Source organism: Liolophura sinensis, chromosome 1 (assembly GCF_032854445.1).
Source record: "Liolophura sinensis isolate JHLJ2023 chromosome 1, CUHK_Ljap_v2, whole genome shotgun sequence".
Taxonomy (NCBI): Eukaryota; Metazoa; Mollusca; class Polyplacophora; order Chitonida; family Chitonidae; genus Liolophura; species Liolophura sinensis.
The window spans coordinates 22,821,013-22,843,481 of NC_088295.1; the positions used below are offsets into that span (position 1 = coordinate 22,821,013).

At 38.9% G+C, this 22,469-nt stretch overlaps 2 protein-coding genes across 3 annotated transcripts; one reads left to right on the forward strand and one right to left on the reverse strand.

Annotated features, from left to right (window-relative positions):
• Window positions 1–305: 305 nt before the first annotated feature.
• On the forward strand, window positions 306–5,859 carry LOC135473141 (ubiquitin domain-containing protein UBFD1-like). Of its 2 annotated transcripts, none has more exons than XM_064752979.1 (8): window positions 306–329; window positions 1,101–1,238; window positions 1,692–1,877; window positions 2,335–2,370; window positions 3,288–3,463; window positions 3,739–3,913; window positions 4,281–4,363; window positions 4,567–5,859. In XM_064752979.1, the coding sequence occupies exons 1-8, from the start codon at window positions 311–313 to the stop codon at window positions 4,675–4,677; spliced, it is 924 nt and encodes a 307-aa protein (XP_064609049.1). In that variant the 5' UTR covers window positions 306–310; the 3' UTR covers window positions 4,678–5,859. The 2 variants fall into 2 exon arrangements, with proteins under 2 accessions (XP_064609049.1, XP_064609055.1); XM_064752985.1 differs by lacking the exon at window positions 306–329 and adding an exon at window positions 406–564.
• A 2,641-nt stretch (window positions 5,860–8,500) lies between these two features.
• On the reverse strand, window positions 8,501–14,883 carry LOC135473132 (uncharacterized). The gene is made up of 4 exons (XM_064752968.1): window positions 13,832–14,883; window positions 12,026–12,161; window positions 10,977–11,106; window positions 8,501–9,227 (listed from the first exon to the last, which is right to left on the reverse strand). Exons 1-4 carry the CDS (start codon window positions 14,551–14,553, stop codon window positions 9,142–9,144), a joined length of 1,074 nt encoding a protein of 357 aa, XP_064609038.1. The 5' UTR covers window positions 14,554–14,883; the 3' UTR covers window positions 8,501–9,141.
• Window positions 14,884–22,469: the final 7,586 nt, after the last annotated feature.

Consider the following 22,469-nt stretch of genomic DNA (forward strand, 5'->3'; position numbering starts at 1 on the left):
TTATGACAATATGAATACGATCTTATCAAATTTCTAGGGCAATTTGCCGTGGACGATTTCTCTCTTGGACGATTTGGACTGATGGATCTCATTATAATGGTGAAGTTCACTAATCAAGCAATAGTAACAGGCGTACCCTACGTGGTGATATGGAGCATTGTACGGTTTCAATGGTTTCAAAAGGCATAAAATGCAACAGGTTATAAGACTTGACTTTAGCAAAATATTTAAGAAAGTGAACGAAGGAAAGATAACTCTGTCTTAGCTCTTCACTGTGTGGAGGTAATAACAACACATGTCAACATCTATCATGGATGCGCCATCTGCGGGTACAGACGGCTTTGTTGTGGTTATTTAATCCCCTTAGACACTTGCTAATCAGAAATGGCGATTGACCCACTCTCAGATAAAACAATACTTCCGTCTGTAGACATATATCATAGTTTTGCTGACACGTTTTAACGAGAGAAGTTGACACGTTCAGTATTTAGTTTGCGACGCAGATTTTACTTAGTCACCGACGCTCTCTGTCACTGTCACTCACTGTTTTGACGATGCCTATCTGTTAGTGTCACCAGCGTTTTAATGCGTGATCTTTTGTTTTGTAAATAATCACAAAAACTAAACGTTGGCATGTATAGAAGTAATCCGACTGAGCCACTTATGCAAAATGATTTTCGAACAGTCTTAATGACACCGTGCAATACTTGAAGTTGAAAGTGAAAAAGAGACTAATGTAGCTTCTTGTTCTGACCAATGATCCACACACCTCTTCAAGATGCATTCGTTTTCTCCACACAGTCAGAATATATTCGTCGCCACTAGGAATACTGAGTATTATATAATGCCTGTATAAGTTCATGCATGTCCTTTAAATTTGCCTAAATTATGTTTATAAGATGATTTTGGATCTTCAGTCGACATTTTTTGAATGATATTCAACCATACTGAATGTGATATAAGTCTTAGATCAAGATGTCAGATTATTGATAAAGATACATTTCGCAACTAATGGAGTTTAATTTTTGTTGGCTGGTGTCCAGCCAGATGCAAACTGGAAGGACATTTTGATAACTATCTCAAAATTCAATTTATTTCAGGTAATTCAGTGATGGAGGCATCAGACGTTCCTTCAAATCCAACAGACGCCACTGATTCTGGTTCAACAAAACAAGATCTTTCAACAGCTGCAGTGGTTGATATACGAACAGAGTGTACAAATAATTCAGCATCTTCATGTGAGTCTATAATCTGTAATGTAGGCAGTAAAGCCAGTGATGCCAAGCATTTGATTTATTTATTCATACATTTATTTTGATTAACACCACTTTTACTGTTGATTAACACCACTTTTAGGAATTTTTAGCCAGATCATTTTTTAAGTTCATGTCAAGTGTTGCTTCTCTTGCCAACTGGTTTAAATAACAAATCTTTATGCTAACAGCTAGCACTTAGAAACTAAATGTATTATTAATAAAGGAATAAAACAAATCGAGTTTTTCTGAAGTTGGTTTTGTATTCAAAAGGATGAATTTGTCCCTTTGGAAATTTACACCAAAGCATTTTTAAATTGAAAGTAAGTTTAGTAATTGCAAATAAGTTTTGCAAAGTAGCTCAGTGAAGTGTATTTGTTGGTATTTGTTGGTTAGTCTAATAGTGCATGCATGTTGTTATCTTCTGGTATTTTTCAGGCTCACCGTCAGAAAATAACACAGGGAAGGGAGAAGAAGGTGGGGGGTCAGCAAAAGAGGAAGAGGAAAAGCAATCTAAAGAAACTATAGATTTTAAAGTAATATTTAATAAACAAAAATATGATGTGACATTTCCTTTAGACAGCACCATTGGCAGCCTAAAGACACATATACAAACTTTAACAGGTAGGTTATCACTGGAACTTACCGTGTGGCACTAAACTGGCAGTCTTGGGCTGTAATCATTTTTATCGTGAAAGCTAAAAACAAGGAGGTGGTAAGTAGTTGTCTGTTCAAATCCAGTGTAGTACAGCTTCTACTTATTACTCACATTTTGTTAGATATTTGGTCGGGTGGGCTATAAAATACGAGATGAAGCAATATTTATATATGCTGATTCCTCCTTGTCATGCTGAGATACATGTAATGCAAAGCCCATAAAATGTTTTCTAAAATGTTTTCTAAAATATATACAGAATATTATAAGAGGAGTTTCCTGACAACTTGAAACTCACAAAGACCATTTAAAGCAAAGCATTTTTCCAGATTTAATGCTGTACTGATACTGTTTGAAATTGTAACCTGTTGTTGTTTTGTCACATGTATATTCCTTGACTGATATGGTTGATTGTCTTATGAACAGGGGTTCCATCAGCTATGCAGAAACTTATGTTCAAGGGTGAGTGCAGATGTTTTAACACATAGAAAATGTGTACAGATGAAGTGAGTAGATTTACAATCATGTACATCTGAATGTCAGAATTTATAGTGTTTCCAATGTACCATGTTCACAATTGTGTATGTTTTTTTTTGAAAGCTTATATTAAAATTTTTCATTAAACACCTCTAAAAATATGGATAGGCATCCCTTAATAGACCGCTTAAAACTATGCATAAATATACTTTCATTTTTTTTTTTAGATTTTCATGAAGAGAATTAATGGCTTTCTAACATTCGACTTCTAAGGTGGGCTTTATGGACCATACTATCACAGTTTAGGAACTCTGACGTCACAGGAAGTTTTTCCAACTCTAATCACGACACTGGATGTTGTAGTAACTCTTTTTACCTATGACTAAAAGATTACTGAAATAATGTTCTCAAAAATTCCTTCCTTCTGGTGATCTGACTTCAGAGTTCCTAGATACTGTCAGTATGGTTCATAAAGCCCACCATAGAATTCAAATATTTGACTACCTTTCAACATTCTTCAAAAGAATCTTATAAATATAAAAAAGTATTTTACGCATAGTTTTCATTTGTCGGTATGATGAACCTTACTTCATATTTTAGTTTTTTTTAATTTAATAAAGACCATATAAATACATACACACAGCTGGAACACACAAACTAATCACATAGTTGGAATCTGAGCTCTTCAGTGCCTGGAGATACAGATTTTTTTTGTTTCAATATTTCCAACACGAAACTTTCTTAACACGAAATCACAAACCTTAACTTGTTGCTGTAGGGACTGGGAGTAATAGACTTTTATTTCCAGTATAACTGATGTGAGACATTTCTGTTCCTTTAATAGCCTGTGTAGGAAAGTTAATGACTTCCTATTCCAGTAAATATATTCTTATCGTTGACAGGCCTTGCCAAAGATGATGTCACACTTAGAGATCTCAAAGTTACAAAAGGAGCTAAGATTATGGTAGTAGGATCTACATTAAATGATGTGTTGTCAGTGGCTCCACCTAGTGCTCAGCAGCTTCAAGAGGAGGCTAAAGCTGCTTCAAGTGTAAAAGAGAGTCTATCACAACAAAAGGTATGCCATTTTCATGTAAAAATTGCCCTTTGTATGTATGTGCAATTATATGCATAGAACATTATTAACACTGAACACTTTGTGTTTAGATCTAAAGCATTTGTTTATATGCATAATGAAAACTGTGCAACTTGTACGAAGTAAAAAATTTTATCTGTAGTTAAAAAAATTCAGTTTAACGTACATCTTAATATGTCATTATGGCTTTAAAGCACTAAGAGTGAGACATATTCATTTGATAATAAATGATTTTTATATAATCTTTTTTCTCCCAGAATCATAAAAAGGTGTTAGAGAAATATGGCAAGCCAGAAGATGCTATGCCAGGATACAAGAATAAAAAGGAGTCTCTTCCTCCCCATCCGATATCTGGCATGTACAACAAGTCAGGGGGGAAAGTTAGACTTACATTCAAGCTTGAAATGGACCAGCTGTGGATTGGTACCAAAGGTAACAGTATCATTTTACATTGCTATAGTAAGCTGAACCAGTGTGTAACATTGTTTGTCTCAACTGTTTGACAAAATTGTTCTCTTGCATGTTGACAAATAACACATTAAGGCTGCAGTCTTTATGACCTGTAGTCTTGTCTGCAGTAATCGGTCATTTTAAACACTGAATTGATTTGTATAATTTTGCAGTCAAAGTGTCTGCTGATATTGTTACACAGGTATTTGTACTATTGCTGTTGGGTTTTTTTTCCAATGTCTTTTACTAATTTTTTTTCACTAAGGAAAAAAAAATTTTAAACATTTTATGCATGCCTGTAGAGTTACTATTAGTCATTCAGCTCAATATTGACATACCTCTGCTGCAGAAAGGACAGACAAGATACCCATGAATTCCATTAAGGCTGTGGTTAATGAGCCTATTGTGGACCACGAAGAGTATCATTTAATGGTGAGTGACATATGCTATAAACACAGCATGTAATCCAACTGTGCATATGACTGGCATATAAATAGTTAGTTATCAGTACAAATAACCACAGTAGTCTAGAATGTGTGATTCTTGACCTGTTCTTCAATTTACCATGAGATATGGCTAATATTTATGGAAACTGGGGAAATAATCTGTTTTACTGCCATTTTTGATTCCCACAGGGCATTCAGCTTGGACCGACCGAAGCATCACGGTACTGGGTGTACTGGGTACCAGCTCAATATGTGGATGCTGTCAAAGATGCTATTCTGGGGAAATGGCAGTACTTCTAGACTGGGTCCTCAGGCAGAATCTGTGATACTGTGGCTAATGATTGTCAAGGCTTCTGCATAACCGGTCAGCATATGTCATGCTGGATTTCGTGCATAAATGCTTTTCAGAATCATAAGTTTGACCCGTTCATTCTTATTTGTCCTTTGATTATGGTGAAAAACAGAGATAAAAGCAAAGTGCTGATGGTGTCAACGCGTGGCCCATGGTGTGGCATGGAGGTAGCATACAGCCTTATCAAGCAGGAATCATCTCACTTGTTCTTTTTCTGCTCAAAGCTTCCGTCTAAACATGATCAAATTGTGTGATGACCTGTCCTCTCTGCTTCTTCATCAAGCATATGCATAATACACAGAATTCTATGTGAGTGTACATGAAGGTCATCTTCAACCTCACTTCTTCAGTGGTTCAGTTTGTTCTCGGTGGGTGATGTTTGTAAGTCTCAGAGTTTAATGTCATCTGTGACCTTTTATTAGTGCTATACTTTGATTTTCTCCTGACAAAATCATTTGTGTAACAGTCTCGATTTGCTGATCATTTGAGGTCATCATTGAATGAAAGCTTCTATTTTGGTTTGGTATCCTTAAAATGCAGAACACACCTTGTTATAATATTTGATTCTGATAAAATAATTAAGAAGTAACTCCTCATTTCTTATTAAGACACTGTTATGTTGCAACTAAGTTCAAATTCATGATAAAATTTGGATTAACCGGATTAGCGGATTCTTTTTCCTCTGTCGCATAAAATGTTACATTCAGCACGTGTAAAGGTTATGAATGTTGTCCAGCTGTCATTTGTTTTGTTCATGTCATTCTTGTGTTTGCTTATCACCATCAAAACCATATCCCGTCGATGGTTTGTGATACGCCACTATTGCACGTATAATGAAGCCATTCTTCAACATTATGAAGTAGTCAGTGTCTTTGTCGGACAGCGGAACATAGGAAAGATTACTATACATAGCTAGGATTATCTCCCATTATATACCGTGGTTCATGTATCATCAGCAGTGTACCATCTCTGCATAACAAATGTTACATATTCTTTACATGCACAGTATTGAAATGTGTACAGCTTAAAAAGCTTGACTTCTGTGTTTTGTTAACAAAACCATATTGTTCTTTGAGGATTGCGGTCTGTATTTACGAGACTTTGTAAATAAAGACTGGCTGTATATTGGATCTTGACGAGTGGTCTTAATAGCCTTTGGAGGTAGTCGCTATGATATCTCATCCTAGTTTATGACGGCATAAAGCTCCGGGGCCGATTCTGAAAGCTGCCGTTCTGTTTTGCTTATCATCAGAAATAGGTGTAATTGTGCAGTATTTACAAATTGATTGATATTTTATATTTTAATGAAGATTGTTTTACTGATATGTATAACAGGTCCTGATTAGAGATGATAAATCGTGACACCAGAGGAAGCAACGGCACATTGAACGTTACTGACATACCGTGTAATCAGAAAAATAGAGATGCATCTTGTAAGATAAGTTAGTCGGTAAGTTATTTATTTATTTGACTTGTTTTACGCCGTACTCAAGAATATTTCACTTAGGCGACGGCGGCCAGCATTATGGTAGTCGGTAACTTGAATGTAAACGTGTAAACTGTCAAGGTCGAGTCGTACATGTATTTTTTTTGGCCAGCTGAATTCAATACTTCGACACCGTTTTGAATGCGTATCAGATGTGTGATAAGCCTACGTGCTAAAAAAAAGTACACATCAGACCACATCTCATTCAGATATTTGATAAGTCTGCATTATATGATTAACCTGTAAAGCTTGTGCAGATTATTTTGATCTCGAATTCAGTTGCTCAAATCCAATCCGGTTGTTGAGTTCTACATGTTAAACAGTGATACCTTTATTCAGGCGAGATCCACGTTCGGCTTTGTTTTTTTAGTTTACCCTTGTTTGTTGTGAAAACAAATGCAATAGTGGGCAGAGCTATACCTTAGCATAGAGCAGTCCAGGCCTAAACCTGGCCAGAAAGCAGTTTGACGTCCTCCTCTTGTCATGATGTAAAGGCAAATCATCAGAGGCCTTTATGTGTGCGATAATTGGTCCTCAAGAGCACATGGTCTAGTTTGAGACTTCAAACTCATTGGCGCTATGCCGTGACTAAGTGTCGTGCTTTGTGTCTTCTGTATGGTGTACCGCGCAACTCTAAAATGACGAAGGCCTATAGTAAGACTGCACAGCGCCAAGAATACATCGTGACATGACCGAAATGACAATGAAGGGGACGAGCAAACAACTGCTGGTGGTAATGAACAATCTTTGAACTTTTTCTTTACTCTCAGGCCACAACTCAGATTGCATTATACATTCATGAACAGATGCCTGTAGGCCACATATAGCCTCAGTGTGCATATAGGGCTTCTCGCAGTTTACTCTGCAGTCATGTTCTTTCAGACGCGAGCCTGTTTTGAAAGCTACAACGGAAATAAATTCGTATGCACATAATTACAACATTACGCACATCTTAAGTGCATTTTAATCAGCGGAACTACACTAAACACTTTTGCTGTAGGCCTACAAATTGTTCACGATATGAATAAATGTCGGACCTGTCGTATCATCAGCGTTGACCGCACTGCTTGACCACGCAATCTACTGAACTGTAATCATGTTAGAAGACGACAACTCTGCGTGGAATTATGCCTTGCACGTGTTCGCAGCCAGTTCCTGCCGACGGCTGTGAACTTGGGGATGGATGACCGGGTTCGGTGGTTTCATGTATGGGCGCAGCCCAATGTCTCTTACCCGTCAACCCTCCCCACCGTGATAAAGCGTGAAATCGGCGTAACAGTGTTGGGGTGGGGGCAGGTCAAATAAATAGGACTATCGGCGGTATGAGTATACAGTATGACCGTATGTTTTGTATAGTCTTGACAGTAAAACACATTGTATAGGACTAGATACAAAACAGTTCACATTTGACTCTAATGTTTGGCGCTGAGAACAATAGATACAGGCCTATGCTGTTTCGTGAGTATTAAATGTTTCATTATCTGTCTACAGCTATAATTAGAAAGCGCTAATATACTTTTGCATTTTGTCATACACACATTAAAGAAATGAATATGCAAGTTAATTAATCAAATTAAATGTCTAATATTATGTGAGTTATTCTAATCTTATAGGAGAGTCAGTGGTATCATCACCGGTTTTCTGACATGTTTGAACAAATAAATGGACTAAAGACTGATGATGGTTGTTTTTTTTTTTGTTTTTTTAAGGCGAGGAGAAATGCCGAGTAGCTGTATATTTTGTTATCCAGGAATGTACAGTTACGAGGTCTTCCACTTAAAGGGTTGCATACAAAGTGCACAGACAGTACAGGGGCTATATTTTAGCTCTGATTCTTTATGTGAATATGTGATTCGGGGTGTCATTTCAAACAAATAATTAAAAAAACGTTAAATAACAATTAGCGTCAATGAATGCTCTTTCGTGGTGGCTGAGCCGCAATATCTGCTTAGTGGAATATAATACGTAACATTGTTGATCTTTCGTGATAATGTTACAACACCGTTAGAGCTGTTGGACCCGGGGAGTCCAGCCGGTTGTACTCTATACAGATTAGTACTAGTTGTGTAAGATTATGGACAGTGACTTGTCAATAATTAGTAAATCTGAACTGGTTGAAGCTTACATATAATCTAGGGAAGTCTGATAGTAGGTTATACCATCTTTGTCACACTGACACAACAAGGCCTCGAGATATCCACGTTCGTAATCAGAATGCCACAAATTAGACACAGCAGTTCACCTTGCTGTTCATATGCCTAAGAGGATTGATGACGCTACTCTACTTTTTCTGACACTGGCAGCATTTGGTGTATTTGAAAAGAAGGCGGAGAATGAAACTGTTAAAAAATGAATTTCACATTGATATATGAAATGAACCCTTCATATATAACATTCTCATGATTGGTTAGACAAAGGATTGACGTCACAACAAACGTTTAAATTCGTCAAAAAAGGAGAAGATTACATAGTCTTTCCAGATAGCTTAGTGGGATAATGGAATGCTTTAAAACCTTGTGTACGTGAGTTCGAATCCCGCTGTACCTTATATCAGTCGAAGGCGCACTCAGGTGGTACAAGCCGTCAACCATCACCACTCAAATCACAAACTCGCAAACGTGGATTAGTGAAAAATAATCAACTGCGCAAACACTAGCGTGACGTCACAGCAGACATGTAAGTAATGGAGTGCCTACCCAGGTTAAAAGTGGGACACTGTTTTGTTCTTTTTACACGAAGAAATTATTACATGTATTATCTAATCTGCCAGACGAATATATGAATATACGGCTGCCGTATTTTCCTGACTTAGTAAATTACGCTTTTCTCAATAGAGTGACGTCACAACAAGCGTTTATACACTGAAAACATAACTCCTGCAAAGACGAAAGTTCAACACAGTAAGGACGGTATCTCGTGTGGTATCCTAGTCGTACTCTGATCCAATGGTGATGCTTATCTCTCCTGGATGAACAAATGTTGAATGGTACCAAGTGTTCGTGTCAACGACAACTGTAAATGAAATATGAAAAACATTTAAATAATCTGTATCTGAATTTCTAAAGAAGGCAGACTTGGCAGGCCAATGGGGAAACCCCTACCTTTACAACACAGGCTAAGATCCGGGTTCACGGCACAGGCAGATATGTCTACAACTTGACATTCTGTATTTATGTTTTGGGGTAGCATTTCATTTAAATACGACGTAGCTGGCCAAGTTTATATAGCGCCCGTAGAGTACCATCCCAGCTTGTCAGTTATCGTCTACGTGAGGTCTTCCTATCCTGCAGATTTCTGTAAGTCCCGCCTCTATACCGGCGACACGAAGCAAAATTTCCATATCAATGGGCGCATAACAGTTCGCCTCGTTTAGATAATGATACTGTGCATGTTCCGTGCTCATGTTATGTTTCGAAAGTCAAATAAACAAATACTAAGATCATGACTTTGGACTGCCCAATAACTTGAAAATAATACTTTTAGCGTCTAACATTTAGCATTATCCAACAGAGACTTACTTAATGTGACGAAAACAATACATGAAACTAGATTGTAGGCTATAGACAAGACGGTCATTTGATCAGTGCATTCCTCAGCCAACTACACTGCGCATAGATGTCAGCATTAACCAACTGAGGCCACTTTCACCAAGATGTAGTACTTGTGCATATCGCACATATAGGGCAATAGTACGTTAATAGTGACGTACAAAATATCGTACAACAAATGTACGATAAAAAATGTCACAAGCCGCTTTGTGAAGGTGGGCCTGACGTGCGAGGTAGTTATCACTAAGTTACATGTATGTTCCACCTATGGCTAACTATAGATTTACCCTGTTAAGATACAGGTATGTCAACTGTACAACAGCCATTTATACCATTTAATTCGTATTACAGTCCTTATTTATTAGGCAAAAAATAAATGCGATGGTTTAGATACAAGCTCTTGCTGAAACACTAGGTACAGCACTTGTATTTTATACTGTGATAGACGGAGAGCTACAGAGCGAAAGCTAACGAAATTGGACGACTCTATAGCCCAGTCTAACGATGCTATGTAGCAATATGGCGAGTTTCAGTTGGAAAGGAGGTATACCTCGCGTGGAGCAGAATTATTAACAGTGAGTGCATGGAGCTGTGGTGAATGATTATACTTTTAAAGGCGGCGTAAAACCTAACTTTATTGAAAACAGGCTCTTCTTATTGAACGGTGAGTCATTACTTTATTCTGTTTAATCTTTAATCAAGGATCGGTCTCTAAAAGTTAGCCAATTTCTTTAGGTCTGTCTATCAGCACACAAAAAAGAAGAGCTGCAGTTCTGTATCTAGTGTAATGCTTGTGGCCTGCCCATGAACCTGCTGTTGCTTCATGGTCTCTCTATGAAGCCGACGGCCTCACACCCCTATTAATTTCCCATAAACATGACAGTATTAACCTTTAGTGCTGGAACTCAGCCCTAAACAAGCATTGGTACCTACCTTGCCCAACCATTGAGAAAACAGCCATAAAAATCTTGACATAAGTTGACCGTCAAAATCTAGACCTCTCGCCAAGAATTTCAAATTTCCAGCAATAAAACTCATAGCTGCCCAGTATTTAGACAATGTCCATTATTTTCATACCAAGCATGCACCTGCACAGCAACAAATGGCCGGCTGGCAGTGAAAAAAGACTTTACACCCTAAAATACACAGAATTACATTCCCACCCCAAAAAACGGAAGTGCTAATAAGGTTCTGATTCCCAACATGTACTTACTTATATCCCCTTTCTCCACTGTGACGTTCAGGCTGTGACACACGGACTCGCACTCTGGGGCTGGTACAAGGGCCCAGGATTTACGGCCAGAGATCTGCGCTTGCCAACTCGGCCGCTGGACGTAATCCAACTGATGGAGAAAAACAGACTAGATATTTTCATGATTCTACAGCAAGGAATGAGCGGCGTTTTTCTATAGATTCCTTGTCACAAGGCCAGGTTTGAACTCATAGATAGGGTGTCCGTGCGACCATGTGTATCCACGTATTGTGCCTGTTTACAGCAAAATGCTGTGACCTAAATTCGTAGTTATTATTACATGTTGTGTAAATCTGCTAAGAAAAGGTCTCTCAAGCCATAATTACTCTTCCCGATTTCCTCCCGTCATAATGCTGACTGCCGAATGTACAACTACAATATTCTTAAGTACGGCGTAAAGCATAAATGAAATTAAAAAAATACGTAAATAGCTACTTCTGACAAGTGCAAATTTCCTCTAGATGTTTGTCAAGCTTTTAATTTTCTGATACATGAAAAAGAAGGATGAAGGCATTTATTAATTTACAGGAAATGAAAAAGGAAATGGAATACGCTATACCCTTCGCCTGAGAATGAAAAAAGACCCAAACAATAGGTACACACGTATGCTCACAAATGTGTAGTCACGAAGCACTGTCTACACCAGAGACGCAATGTGTAATGTAGGTCAGTATGAAAACGATGAAACTATATCCTCTGGCTGAAAACCTGTATTTGAATTGACTTTCAAACATCTTTGATTGCCTAGAAATATTTTACAAATGCTCTTCAAATTACATGGTTGATTTTCATTAGTATATGTTTAGGTGTCTGTATTTGATTACAAATACGATTTTCAAGGGTTTGTTTTTTTCATATTTTATACTCATCAATACCAACCTGATACGTCATTTTGTTTTGCCTGTTGTATTTCTACAATATACATGGACATGCAGAAGCTAAAAAGCGTTCTTGTTTTCCATCCTGCATGCAAGAGAGAGAAAATGCCACCTGATTGATTGTTCGCGTACATGTAAATTGGCGCCTTCGCCGGAACCTCCCATGAACATCCAATCAATGACGCTGGTTTCCGAGTCTTCCGGCAGGAAGTAAGGTTTACTGTAGTGTTTTCTCAGTTCCGCTCCAGTGTCCGGGTGGCAGTTACTCCTGTTACACAAAAACAGATGGAAGTGATCACGAAAAACATTTTTCGTGCTCTCTGTGTTCGTAATGACTGCTTAGTGTCATGTCTGGTGTGTACGTCATAATGACTGGGGAGTATGTCATGTCTGGTGTGTTGGTCATGATGACTGCTTGAAGCGTCATGTCTGCTGTGTTCGTCATTATAACTGTTTTCGATGTCATGTCTGCTGTGTTCGTCATTATAACTGTTTTTGATGTCATCTCTGCTGTGTTCACCATTGTGACTGTTTGTGATGTCATGTTTGGTGTGTTCGTCATGATGACTGTTTGCGATGTCATGTCTGGTGTGTTCGTCATGATGACTGTTTGCGATGTCATATCTGCTGTGTTCGTCATGATTTCTGTTTGCGATGTCATGTCTGGCGTGTTTGTCATGGTGACTGTTTGTGATGTCATGTCTAGTGTGTTCGTCATGATGACTGTGATGTCATGTCTGGTGTGTTCGTCATGATGACTGTAATGTCATGTTTTGTGTGTTTGTCATGATGACTGTTTGTAAAGTCATGTCTGCTGTGTTCGTCATGATGACTGGGGAGGATGTCATGTCTAGTGTGTTCGCTGTGATGACTGGGGAGAATGTAATGTCTGGTGGGTTCGTCATGATGACTGAGGAGATATGATGTCTAATGTGTTCATCATGATGGCTGGAAGTGATATCATACCTGGTGTGGACATCAAATTGACTGGGGAGTTATTATGTCTGGTGTGTTCGTCATGATGATTGAAGCTTATGTGTTCGTCATGATGACTGTTTTAGGTGTCATGTCTACTGTCTTCGCCGTGGTGACTGTTTGTGATGTCATGTCTGGTGTGGCCGTCTTGATGACTGATTGTGATGTCATGTCTGACGTGTTCGTCATGATGACTGTTCGTGATGTCATGTCTGGTGTGTTCGTCATGATGCCTGCTTGTGATGTCATGTCTGCTGTGTTCGTCGAGATGGCTGGGTGGGATGTCATGCCTGGTGTGTTTCTCATGATGACTATGATGTCATGTCTGCTGTGTTCGTCGTGATGGCTGGGTGGGATGTCATGCCTGGTGTGATCGTCATGATGGCTGAGTGGGATGTCATTCCTGGTGTATTTGTCATGATGGCTGGATGGGATGTCATGCTTGGTGTGATCGTCATGATGGCTTTGCGGGATGTCATGTTTGGTGTGTACGTCATGACGGACTGGGTTGAATGTCACGTCACACTTGTTCGCTATGATGACTAGGTGACATGTCATATCTGGTATGTTCCTCTGCAATCGCTTAACCCTGCTTGAGTTTAACGTCATGTAGGTGTTTCTAGACGACACAATTAGTATATCACCACAGCTGGTTATTCTCCCACGCTCGTATGCAGTAGGGATTAGGCTGTCTAAAAAATATTATGTGACAGACAAGTGACCAAATCTCCTTTTGGCAGACCTCTGGATAAAAAGCTCGCTTGGACATTGTACCAACAATGCCACAGGTTTGAACACGGTGGTAGATGCATAAGCAAGTAATTCTTGAGGCTTAAACATATCAAACACTTGCTATACTTTAACAAACGCATTTTAAAGGTATATCTTCAAAAGATTCGAAAAAAAAAATGCAAGTGACATTTGAACCTTTATCATCCTAGACATGTACATGTATATACGTACCACCCGATATACCAGTTAGGTTGCCCCTGCTTGAGGTTTGCCCGGTCTTCATCCATATCAAACACTTCCTTTAGAGTCGCGAACTCGGTTTTGTAGGGGAAGAACTGACAGTCCTCTTCCACGTCGTCCAGTGCGTTCTCTCTTGACTGATACAACTCTTTGAAGTACTGGTAGCTGAATACAGACATGGCAGACCATGTTGTTGTTGCCCCCTTCACCAGAACCGGCACTCCCGAGTAGGCGTATTTCTCTATAAAGTCTTTTGTAGTCAGATTCGTCTCGACGGGTACCTGACGGAGGTTAGAGCAGGCCCCACACTCCACCAGGGGGCGTGAGATCTCCATCACTATGGCGTTGTTGTCCACCAGACACGGAGTTTCCTTGAACTCTTTCATAACACCTGACGGAGAAAGTTCCACATCGAGAAGCAAAGCGAGGAGAAGCAGTAATGGGACAACTGCAGCAGCAACCAACAACTTACGCCCGCGTTTTTTTTTATTCGTCGTAGTACTTTTACGGTTTGACAGATCATCTGTTCCATTTTCCAGCAACAACCTTTTCACGGCTTCATCCCCTAACTTAACACCTTTAGTGTTCTGCAGTACCTTTTCAAATCGTTTTAATAATAGCTGTCTTTTTTCCTTGTCGTGGCCTTCTTGTTGTGCTTCATCTTTACTCACGGATTGCTTAGCCCGAGTCGCGGATCCCATCTTCAATGCCATGGCGGTGGATGACTGCTTCACCTGTGTTTTATCCCCCGTCTGTTGTCACCTGTGTGATATTCCCTCAGATGACGTAGTTTCACAATGTAAGCAGGAATAGGCACATTACAGCTGGCCTGGTTGCACACAGTCTAATACAGTATATGTACATTCGGCATGATAGAGAGCAACAAACGTCACCGTAACACAACCTTATTTGCTACAGTAGACAAACAATCAATGTACAAGTATGCCGTAGAAACGTCCGTACATGTGCCTTTCTCACATCTCTCTGTACGGGACATGGAACATGTTACATGGCGGTGACACGTTTAACCTCGCGGGTTGGTTTTTGTCTGGTTTTCAAGCTACTTCCGTGTTTGCGTCTGGCCATATCCTGGAGTGGCCCTATTCACAGACACTGAGTACAAACATTTATATATAGGTAAAGCGTGTAGGCTCATTCAACTGAACACACAGTATCGACGAGTAAACATTAATAAATGCAACCTATCATAAATAATGACGCTCTAAAGAACATACTAGGGCAGAGTCTAACTGTGTGCAGGGTTACCCGTATGATATAGCCTGTGCCTTGGAACACAGTCTGTTATGGTAGAATATAGTTCAGATAGTGACAAATGTTCTTAATACGCATAAGTGGATATAAATATTATAACATAATGTGCACACGTGGTGGGTGATCTGGGAGGAGATAAGGGCAATGCTATATGCTGGGTTGGGATGTATCTTAGAGTAACGAATGTAGTTCAATGCAAACTAAAAACTTCAAAAACTTGTATAACTTAAACCCCAGATATATCCGTCCTGCTATACTGGATATGCGTGGGAAGAATACATCTGAGGCATACTTGTGCACATGTAAGCCTATATCACGGACATATACACATGTACGCGTACACAGGTTTAGACCCATCTCAATCTACTTCATGGCGGGTTAAGTGCGCATGTCAGTGAAGTAGCCTAGAGAGTACTCATGTTCCATCAAATGGTGAGCGCCTGCGTACATGTATCCGACGGTCACGTTTACAATGTACGGAAAACCTCGATATTAACATAAGGCAGTTACTGAGGCATTAGTGACATACCGCTTACATGCTATAGTGGAATGTGGGTCAACTCTGCAAGAGAAATCAGATATGAGAACTATCATCGCAAAATCCCAAAATAATTTATAACCTGCATTTTCCTTGGCACGATGCCTCTTTTTCTCCAAAACAGCATCGAATGATAGATGGTATGTAGACCTGTTCATAACCAAGTAACATCATTAACTGTTCCCTTTTTGCGCTGCGCGATATATATTTCATGTATATATTTTTATTTTATATATCAGTCATGAAGAAATCTTGACTTTTCCGGCGCAAGATTAGGCCTACTAGTAAATTTGACCAAATTTGAAAAACAAAATTGAACTAAAAAACAGATCAACTCGTAATGTAAGTTCATATATGTTTGATAATGTTTGAGTGATAGTTATCTTGAAATCATTTCATTGACAATAGTTTATTTTTCTTAGGTTAACAGTTATGTTCAAATGCATATCTATATAGGTGTCTCTGATCTATGCAAATAACAGCTGTGTGCATGTAACCCATTATGATTATAAGATCTGTAAGTTCAGAGATAACTTCAATAATTAGTGATATTTTGAAACTGATAAATCATGGTACGTACGAATAAACAATGTCACTCTGACATCGCTTTAGAACGTATCTTGAGCTGCATGTAACCTCAATCTTCTCGCTTGATTATTTGTTGTTTTGTGCTTGTCTTATGAAGTATTCTGCTTATGAAGTATATGTGTACAATGTATGTACTTCACATTTCCGTTATGCTTCACTGATATTATAACGTGTGGTTCAGATGCCAATTATCCAATTGCTGTTAGCGCTTGTGTTTTACCCATATCCTGCTTATGAGTGTAGAACATCACAAACCGAGGATGATACGCTGAGATTACATGGTGTAGCTTTACACAACAAGCCGGGGTCGACGCATAAATCCAGTGAACCTCGAACAGAAGTTATTTTATACCAAATCGCTCTCCCGAATAAAAAAAAAACATGTATTGCAACTTGCAGAGGCAACAGATAATTGCTTATCCGAAGAAACAACATAAACGTTCGGAATTGAGGGAGTAGTTATGCTAGTTTATTTACATTCCCATTTTCGTTATGTATATTTAAAGAATATATAAACCTAACAATTACACAGAAAACCTGATTGCAACAGAAATTAACTACTACACAGAAATTAACTACAAGCCACAGAAATTAACTACAAGCCACAGAAATTAACTACAAGCCACAGAAATTACTCTGCTACAGAAACCCTTTTCAACTGAAAAAGAAAGAAAAGGAATTAAAGATTAAGAAAAACAATTCCCACAAATACATCCAATACATGGTTGGAGTAACATGTTAAATTAACTGAATCGCTAGTGCATAACCATTTACCACTTTAAAATACAGAAACATACACAATGTTGCACAAATTTTGTTGAACTACTAAATATCTTGTACTGCCAAACAGTTAGATAATGCAACTGACTGAACATCGGTTATTAACCTGTTAAGACATTTAACTGACAAATGTAGGTATAGTTGACAGCAATTAGCAATACTCTGCCATGGACCATTCAAGCCACCATATGTTGCTTCATTAACACTGGTATATGGAGAACCAGGTGACCTGCATCCTGAGGAGGAGCATTTGTACTCCGGCCAGACGGTGTCCATGCTGAGGACCAGAACTGTTGGTCTTCCGTCGCCATTCCGACATGAACTTTCACCAGAGGGGAACACCCAGTATGCAAGCAAAATCGTTACTGAATCTAATTTCCATGAAGGTTCTATATATACACAGAGGACAGAACCTATTTTCCCACATCCACTTTGGTACTTAAATTCAACCAGGAACTAAATTTCAACCTGACATGAGTTTACCCATAGCCAGATGAGTTCAGGAGGGAGTCCGCTGACCGCCACTGGACATCTGTTTTTTTTTTTATATATTACCTGGCAAAACTACTCTTTACCTGTAACATTTACATCTGACATTCTTTGTCTACATTCACATACCGCTGGTCAACTGTAACGAGACATTACCAAAGTAACCAAAGGAAGAGGACACCAGTGTCCTTTGCCAGGTATACCATTCAGACAAACTATATATGAATTAAAGCCGCGACCGAATCAAGCACACAGCAACCTGCGGATGGTCGTGGGTTTCCTCCGCGCTCTGCCCGGTTTTCCCCAAGCATAATGGACACCAATCAAAATAAATAAATAAATAAATAATCCAGCATGACCGCTCTGTACTGTTTGTGAGCTACATCCATGACTGACCATCACGTTAGATCACTGGCCCAAAGAGAGACCGGGGCTACAAATCATGTAATCTGTCAATCCAGCAGCACACTCCACCATGAGCAGATATTTACTTATCTGTAAACAACATTCTGTTTACACAAATATATTATGGAAATATATAGTGTAGAAGTAAACAAATATTTTGCATAATGGTAACCAAATGAGTAATTGCTACCCATACATGTAGTGTGATATACAACATAATTACGGGTGTCTACAATGGTAGAGTAGTAAAATGTGCTTATCTTTGAATCACCAGAACACACGAGACGTGAGTTCAATCCTATTCTTCGACAAATGAATTCCGGGATTCCTTGCATTCATTATTGACATTAAGTGGTTGACGAGGTTTCACGTGTTGTCTTGCATGAAGTTGATTGGAAACCACAATTAAGTGACCTTCCACCGATGTGATAATTCGCTACAGGGCATATATGGATTCTCCAATGCACCCATTAATCTCGCCACCTTCGTACACTGCTTCACAACTGAAACTTCATGAGTTTTGCCGTTATTAACTAACATTCAAACAGATCAAACAAGTAGGCTACACGCATAAGTAGAATGGGAACACGCAAGACAGATGGAAGCAGTTTTCAGTTTTGAATAGTGTCCAAGAAATACATGTAGTTGACATTCTTGGCATTCTATGCATGTACATACGCTTCTCTAATTGTTCATGATTTAAATCTTCGTAGTATCGGTTCGTCCAGGCCTACCGCTGGTCTCGCTCATATAAGTGAAATATTATTGAGCACGGCATAAAACTCACCCTATCAAATAAATAATGCACACTGAGGGCTGAATAACATAAATATTTTTCGAATGAGATGTGGAACAGTTAACCCAAGAGACGGGAAGACCTTTATATAAACAATAAATGGATTTATAACACCTGTTCTTTTTACTGTAAGGCAGTTGTGTTTCCAGAAGCTAAAACAATGTAAATATTTCAGCTTTTACATTTTCTAAGGCAAACTTACATGTATATACACCGTAGGCCTACAGTCAAAACATTTGGTTGCACCGTCCAAGTGCATCTGCCCAAATATGTCCGTGTGCGTAGTTCCCTTTTCTGGAAGCGAGAGATGCACCACACAATGAACTTTGTTCGTTTTGCACATCAAGCTGCGAAATTAATTAAATAATTCTCTTTGCAGCGCTGTTTTCATGCAAGTTTAGAAAAGACAAGTCGGACAACTCTGTTCTGTTTTTCCAAAGCTTAATACACAGGTGGTCTCCCCTGAACCACAACATCGACATTGGGTTCATGAAGAACAAACTCAATGACGGAAAACTACCCAATGTTTGAATTCCCTTATTCCGGCAGTTTCACCCACCCACTAACCTCACATCCACCGTATTAGTGTAAAATGAGTATGGCATTACTGAATAACAATAAAATATAAAATATAACCCAAGTTCCTATTGGCTGACGGCTGGAATATGAGTGTAAGTTTCGCCCCATAGCTTTTAACCCGGAATTTGGAGATATGAGCAGCCGACCAAAGTGCTTTTCAAACCTTTACTTTTATAGTATACACGGGTGTGTCGTATGGTATGGGGTACATGACGGCTACAGGATTTTTGCGCCTGTGCTGGAGACCAAGCCATAACGTCTGCTTAAATGGTATAGGTGTAGGCCTATATACTTATAAGGCTATCGCCGCATTGCGGAACAGCCCCCAAAATCTCAGTCAAAAGACACTTTAATATCATATGTAATACGATCACCACGTACATTTCGAAGTAAAGTATATATTTGGTCGCAGTAGAGGTGTTATAGGAAGCCCCAGAGGGTTTCGCTTAACTCAGTGTGCATGGATCAAAACGCAGATGTGTCTGTCCACAGCTGCACGCGCGCTCTGAAAATTCCAACTTCATTTCCTGAAGTCTGTGAGGTAATAACCGACAGGAAGCAAAGTTACAGTCCTGTCTTGTCCTGCGCGTGGTGGTATTACAGGATAGTGGTGTAGAAGAAAAGTGACAGCAGTTGGCAACGGGTAAAGTTTACCGCTTATCATATGGCCGTGTATACGCTTCTGTTTACAAGCCTTCACAGACGTGACTTACTACATGGCACAGCAACGCCTGTCATCCATTTGCTAATATTAATGGAGCGATGACGTATGTTACATGCTTAGAAGAGATGAAAACTGTGAGAAGTTATGGGTTCCTCATTGGGTTTGTCAGAGCAAGCGGGTCGTTGCCATGCAGCTGTTGGTGTGGGAGAGGTATAGGCCACACGACCCTTCTAAATGGTAACACAGCCAGTCCTAGTATTCCAGAAATGCAAGGTTACAATAAAACAAAACTACAAAGACCTGGTTTATCTTTTATTTAATTGTTTTCCACGGACATTACATAGACATTAGGGAACTTCTTAATGTCAGAGTTTATTATAGTTTTATGCCTAACAAAACACATTATCATCAACAAAACATTATACATGAGCATGTTTATTTGTTGCCTGAGAACGCAAATGACATTATTTTGAATCACGACAAGACAGTGCACGGGAAGTGAACGGAAACTGTTCGCTATCGAACATATCTGGAGCATCCCAGACGACTGTGGTTGCTGTGGTATGCGTAAACACACAGAAATTGTCACATACAACTCAGATTGTTATGGAATACTTGAACCGTGTCACGAAATTACAACAGTATCATTTCATCTCCCTTTTCCCACAGAAAACGCATCTTGTCAAACCAATTAATTACACAATCGTGATGTATACCTGCTGTAAGATGCCACTAAAACGGTCAAGGTTTATTTATGTTATAAGATGCCACTAAAACGGTCAGGGTTTATCTGTAATAAGATGCCACTTAAACGGTCAAGAGTTATCTGTTATAAGATGCCACTAAAACGGTCAGGGTTTACCTATGTTATAAGACGCCACTAAAACGGCCAGGATTTATCTGTTATAAGATGCCACTAAAACGGTCAGGATTTATCTGTAATACGGTGCCACTTAAACGGTCGGGGTTTATCTGTAATAAGATGCCACTAAAACGGTCAGGATTTATCTGTTATAAGATGCCACTAAAACGGTCAGGATTTATCTGTTATAAGATGTCACTTAAACGGTCAGGATTTATCTGTTATAAGACGCCACTAAAACGGTCAGGTTTTACCTATGTTATAAGATTCCACTAAGACAGTCGGGGTTTATCTGTAATACGATGCCACTAAAGCGGTCAGGATTTATCTGTTATAAGATGCCACTAAAACGGTCAGGATTTATCTGTTATAAGACGCCACTAAAACGGTCAGGTTTTACCTATGTTATAAGATTCCACTAAAACAGTCGGGGTTTATCTGTAATACGATGCCACTAAAACGGTCAGGATTTATCTGTTATAAGATGCCACTAAAACGGTCAGGGTTTATCTATGTTATAAGATGCCTTCTAAAACGGTCGGGATTTATTTATGTTATAAAGATGCCACTAAAACAGTCGGGGTTTATCTGTAATACGATGCCACTAAAACGGTCAGGATTTATCTGTTATAAGATGCCACTAAAACGGTCAGGGTTTATCTATGTTATAAGATGCCTTCTAAAACGGTCGGGATTTATTTATGTTATAAAGATGCCACTAAAACGGTCAGGATTTATCTATGTTATAAGATGCCACTAAAACGATCAGGATTTATCTGTTATAAGACGCCACTAAAACGGTAAGGATTTATCTGTTACAAGATACCACTAAAACGGTCAGGATTTATTTATGTTATAAGATGCCACTAAATCGGTCGGGATTTAGCTGTAATAAGATGCCACTAAAACGGTCAGGATTTATAAGATGCCAATAAAAGGGTCAGGGCTTATCTGTGTTATGTCACTAAAACGGTCAGGATTTATCTATGTTACAAGATGCCTTCTAAAACGGTCAAGATTTATCTATGTTATAAGATGCCTTTTAAAACGACCATCATGTATTGCTGTTATAAAATGCTCACTAATACGATCGTGATCTATCCCTTTTGTAAAATGCCCACTAAATTGATCGTGATGTATACCTGTTATAAGATGTTCACTACAACGATCGTGATCTATTCCTTTTGTAAAATGCCCACTAAATTGCTCGTGATGTATGCCTGTTATAAGACTCACTAAAACAATTGTGATCTATCCCTTTTGCAAGATGCCCACTAAAACGATCGTGATCTATGCCTGCTATAACATGCTCACTAAACCGATCGTGATCTAGCCGTTTTGAAAGATGCCCTTTAAAACGAACGTGATCTATCCCTTTTGTATGATGCCCACTAAAACGATTATCAATCCTTTTTGTAAGATTCCCACTAAAACGATCGTGATGTATGCCTGTATAAAATGCCAACTAAAACGATCGTGATCTGTCCCTGTTTTAAGATGCTCACTAAAACTTAGCTTTGTACTACATTTAGCAAATCTTGTCTGCAAATACTTTCCAAAGTTGACACTAATTAGTTGTCTATATAAATGAATCTTACCGAAATGACGTGTGTATGCATGGTTGTATATATACGGAGACCAAGGAATGGCGATGCC

Bases quoted from the DNA above. Each gene is read 5' to 3' on its own strand.
- LOC135473141 (XM_064752979.1), top strand. The intron at 1,878-2,334 runs GTAGGTTATCAC...TCTTATGAACAG, and splicing joins ACATATACAAACTTTAACAG to GGGTTCCATCAGCTATGCAG. The intron at 3,464-3,738 runs GTATGCCATTTT...TTTTTCTCCCAG, and splicing joins AGAGTCTATCACAACAAAAG to AATCATAAAAAGGTGTTAGA.
- LOC135473132 (XM_064752968.1), bottom strand. From the start codon at position 14,553: ATGGCATTGAAGATGGGATCCGCGACTCGGGCTAAGCAATCCGTGAGT. The intron at 11,107-12,025 runs GTACGCGAACAA...TTTCTCCATCAG, and splicing joins GCGAAGGCGCCAATTTACAT to TTGGATTACGTCCAGCGGCC. The intron at 9,228-10,976 runs GTAAGTACATGT...TTTCATTTACAG, and splicing joins AGTGGAGAAAGGGGATATAA to TTGTCGTTGACACGAACACT.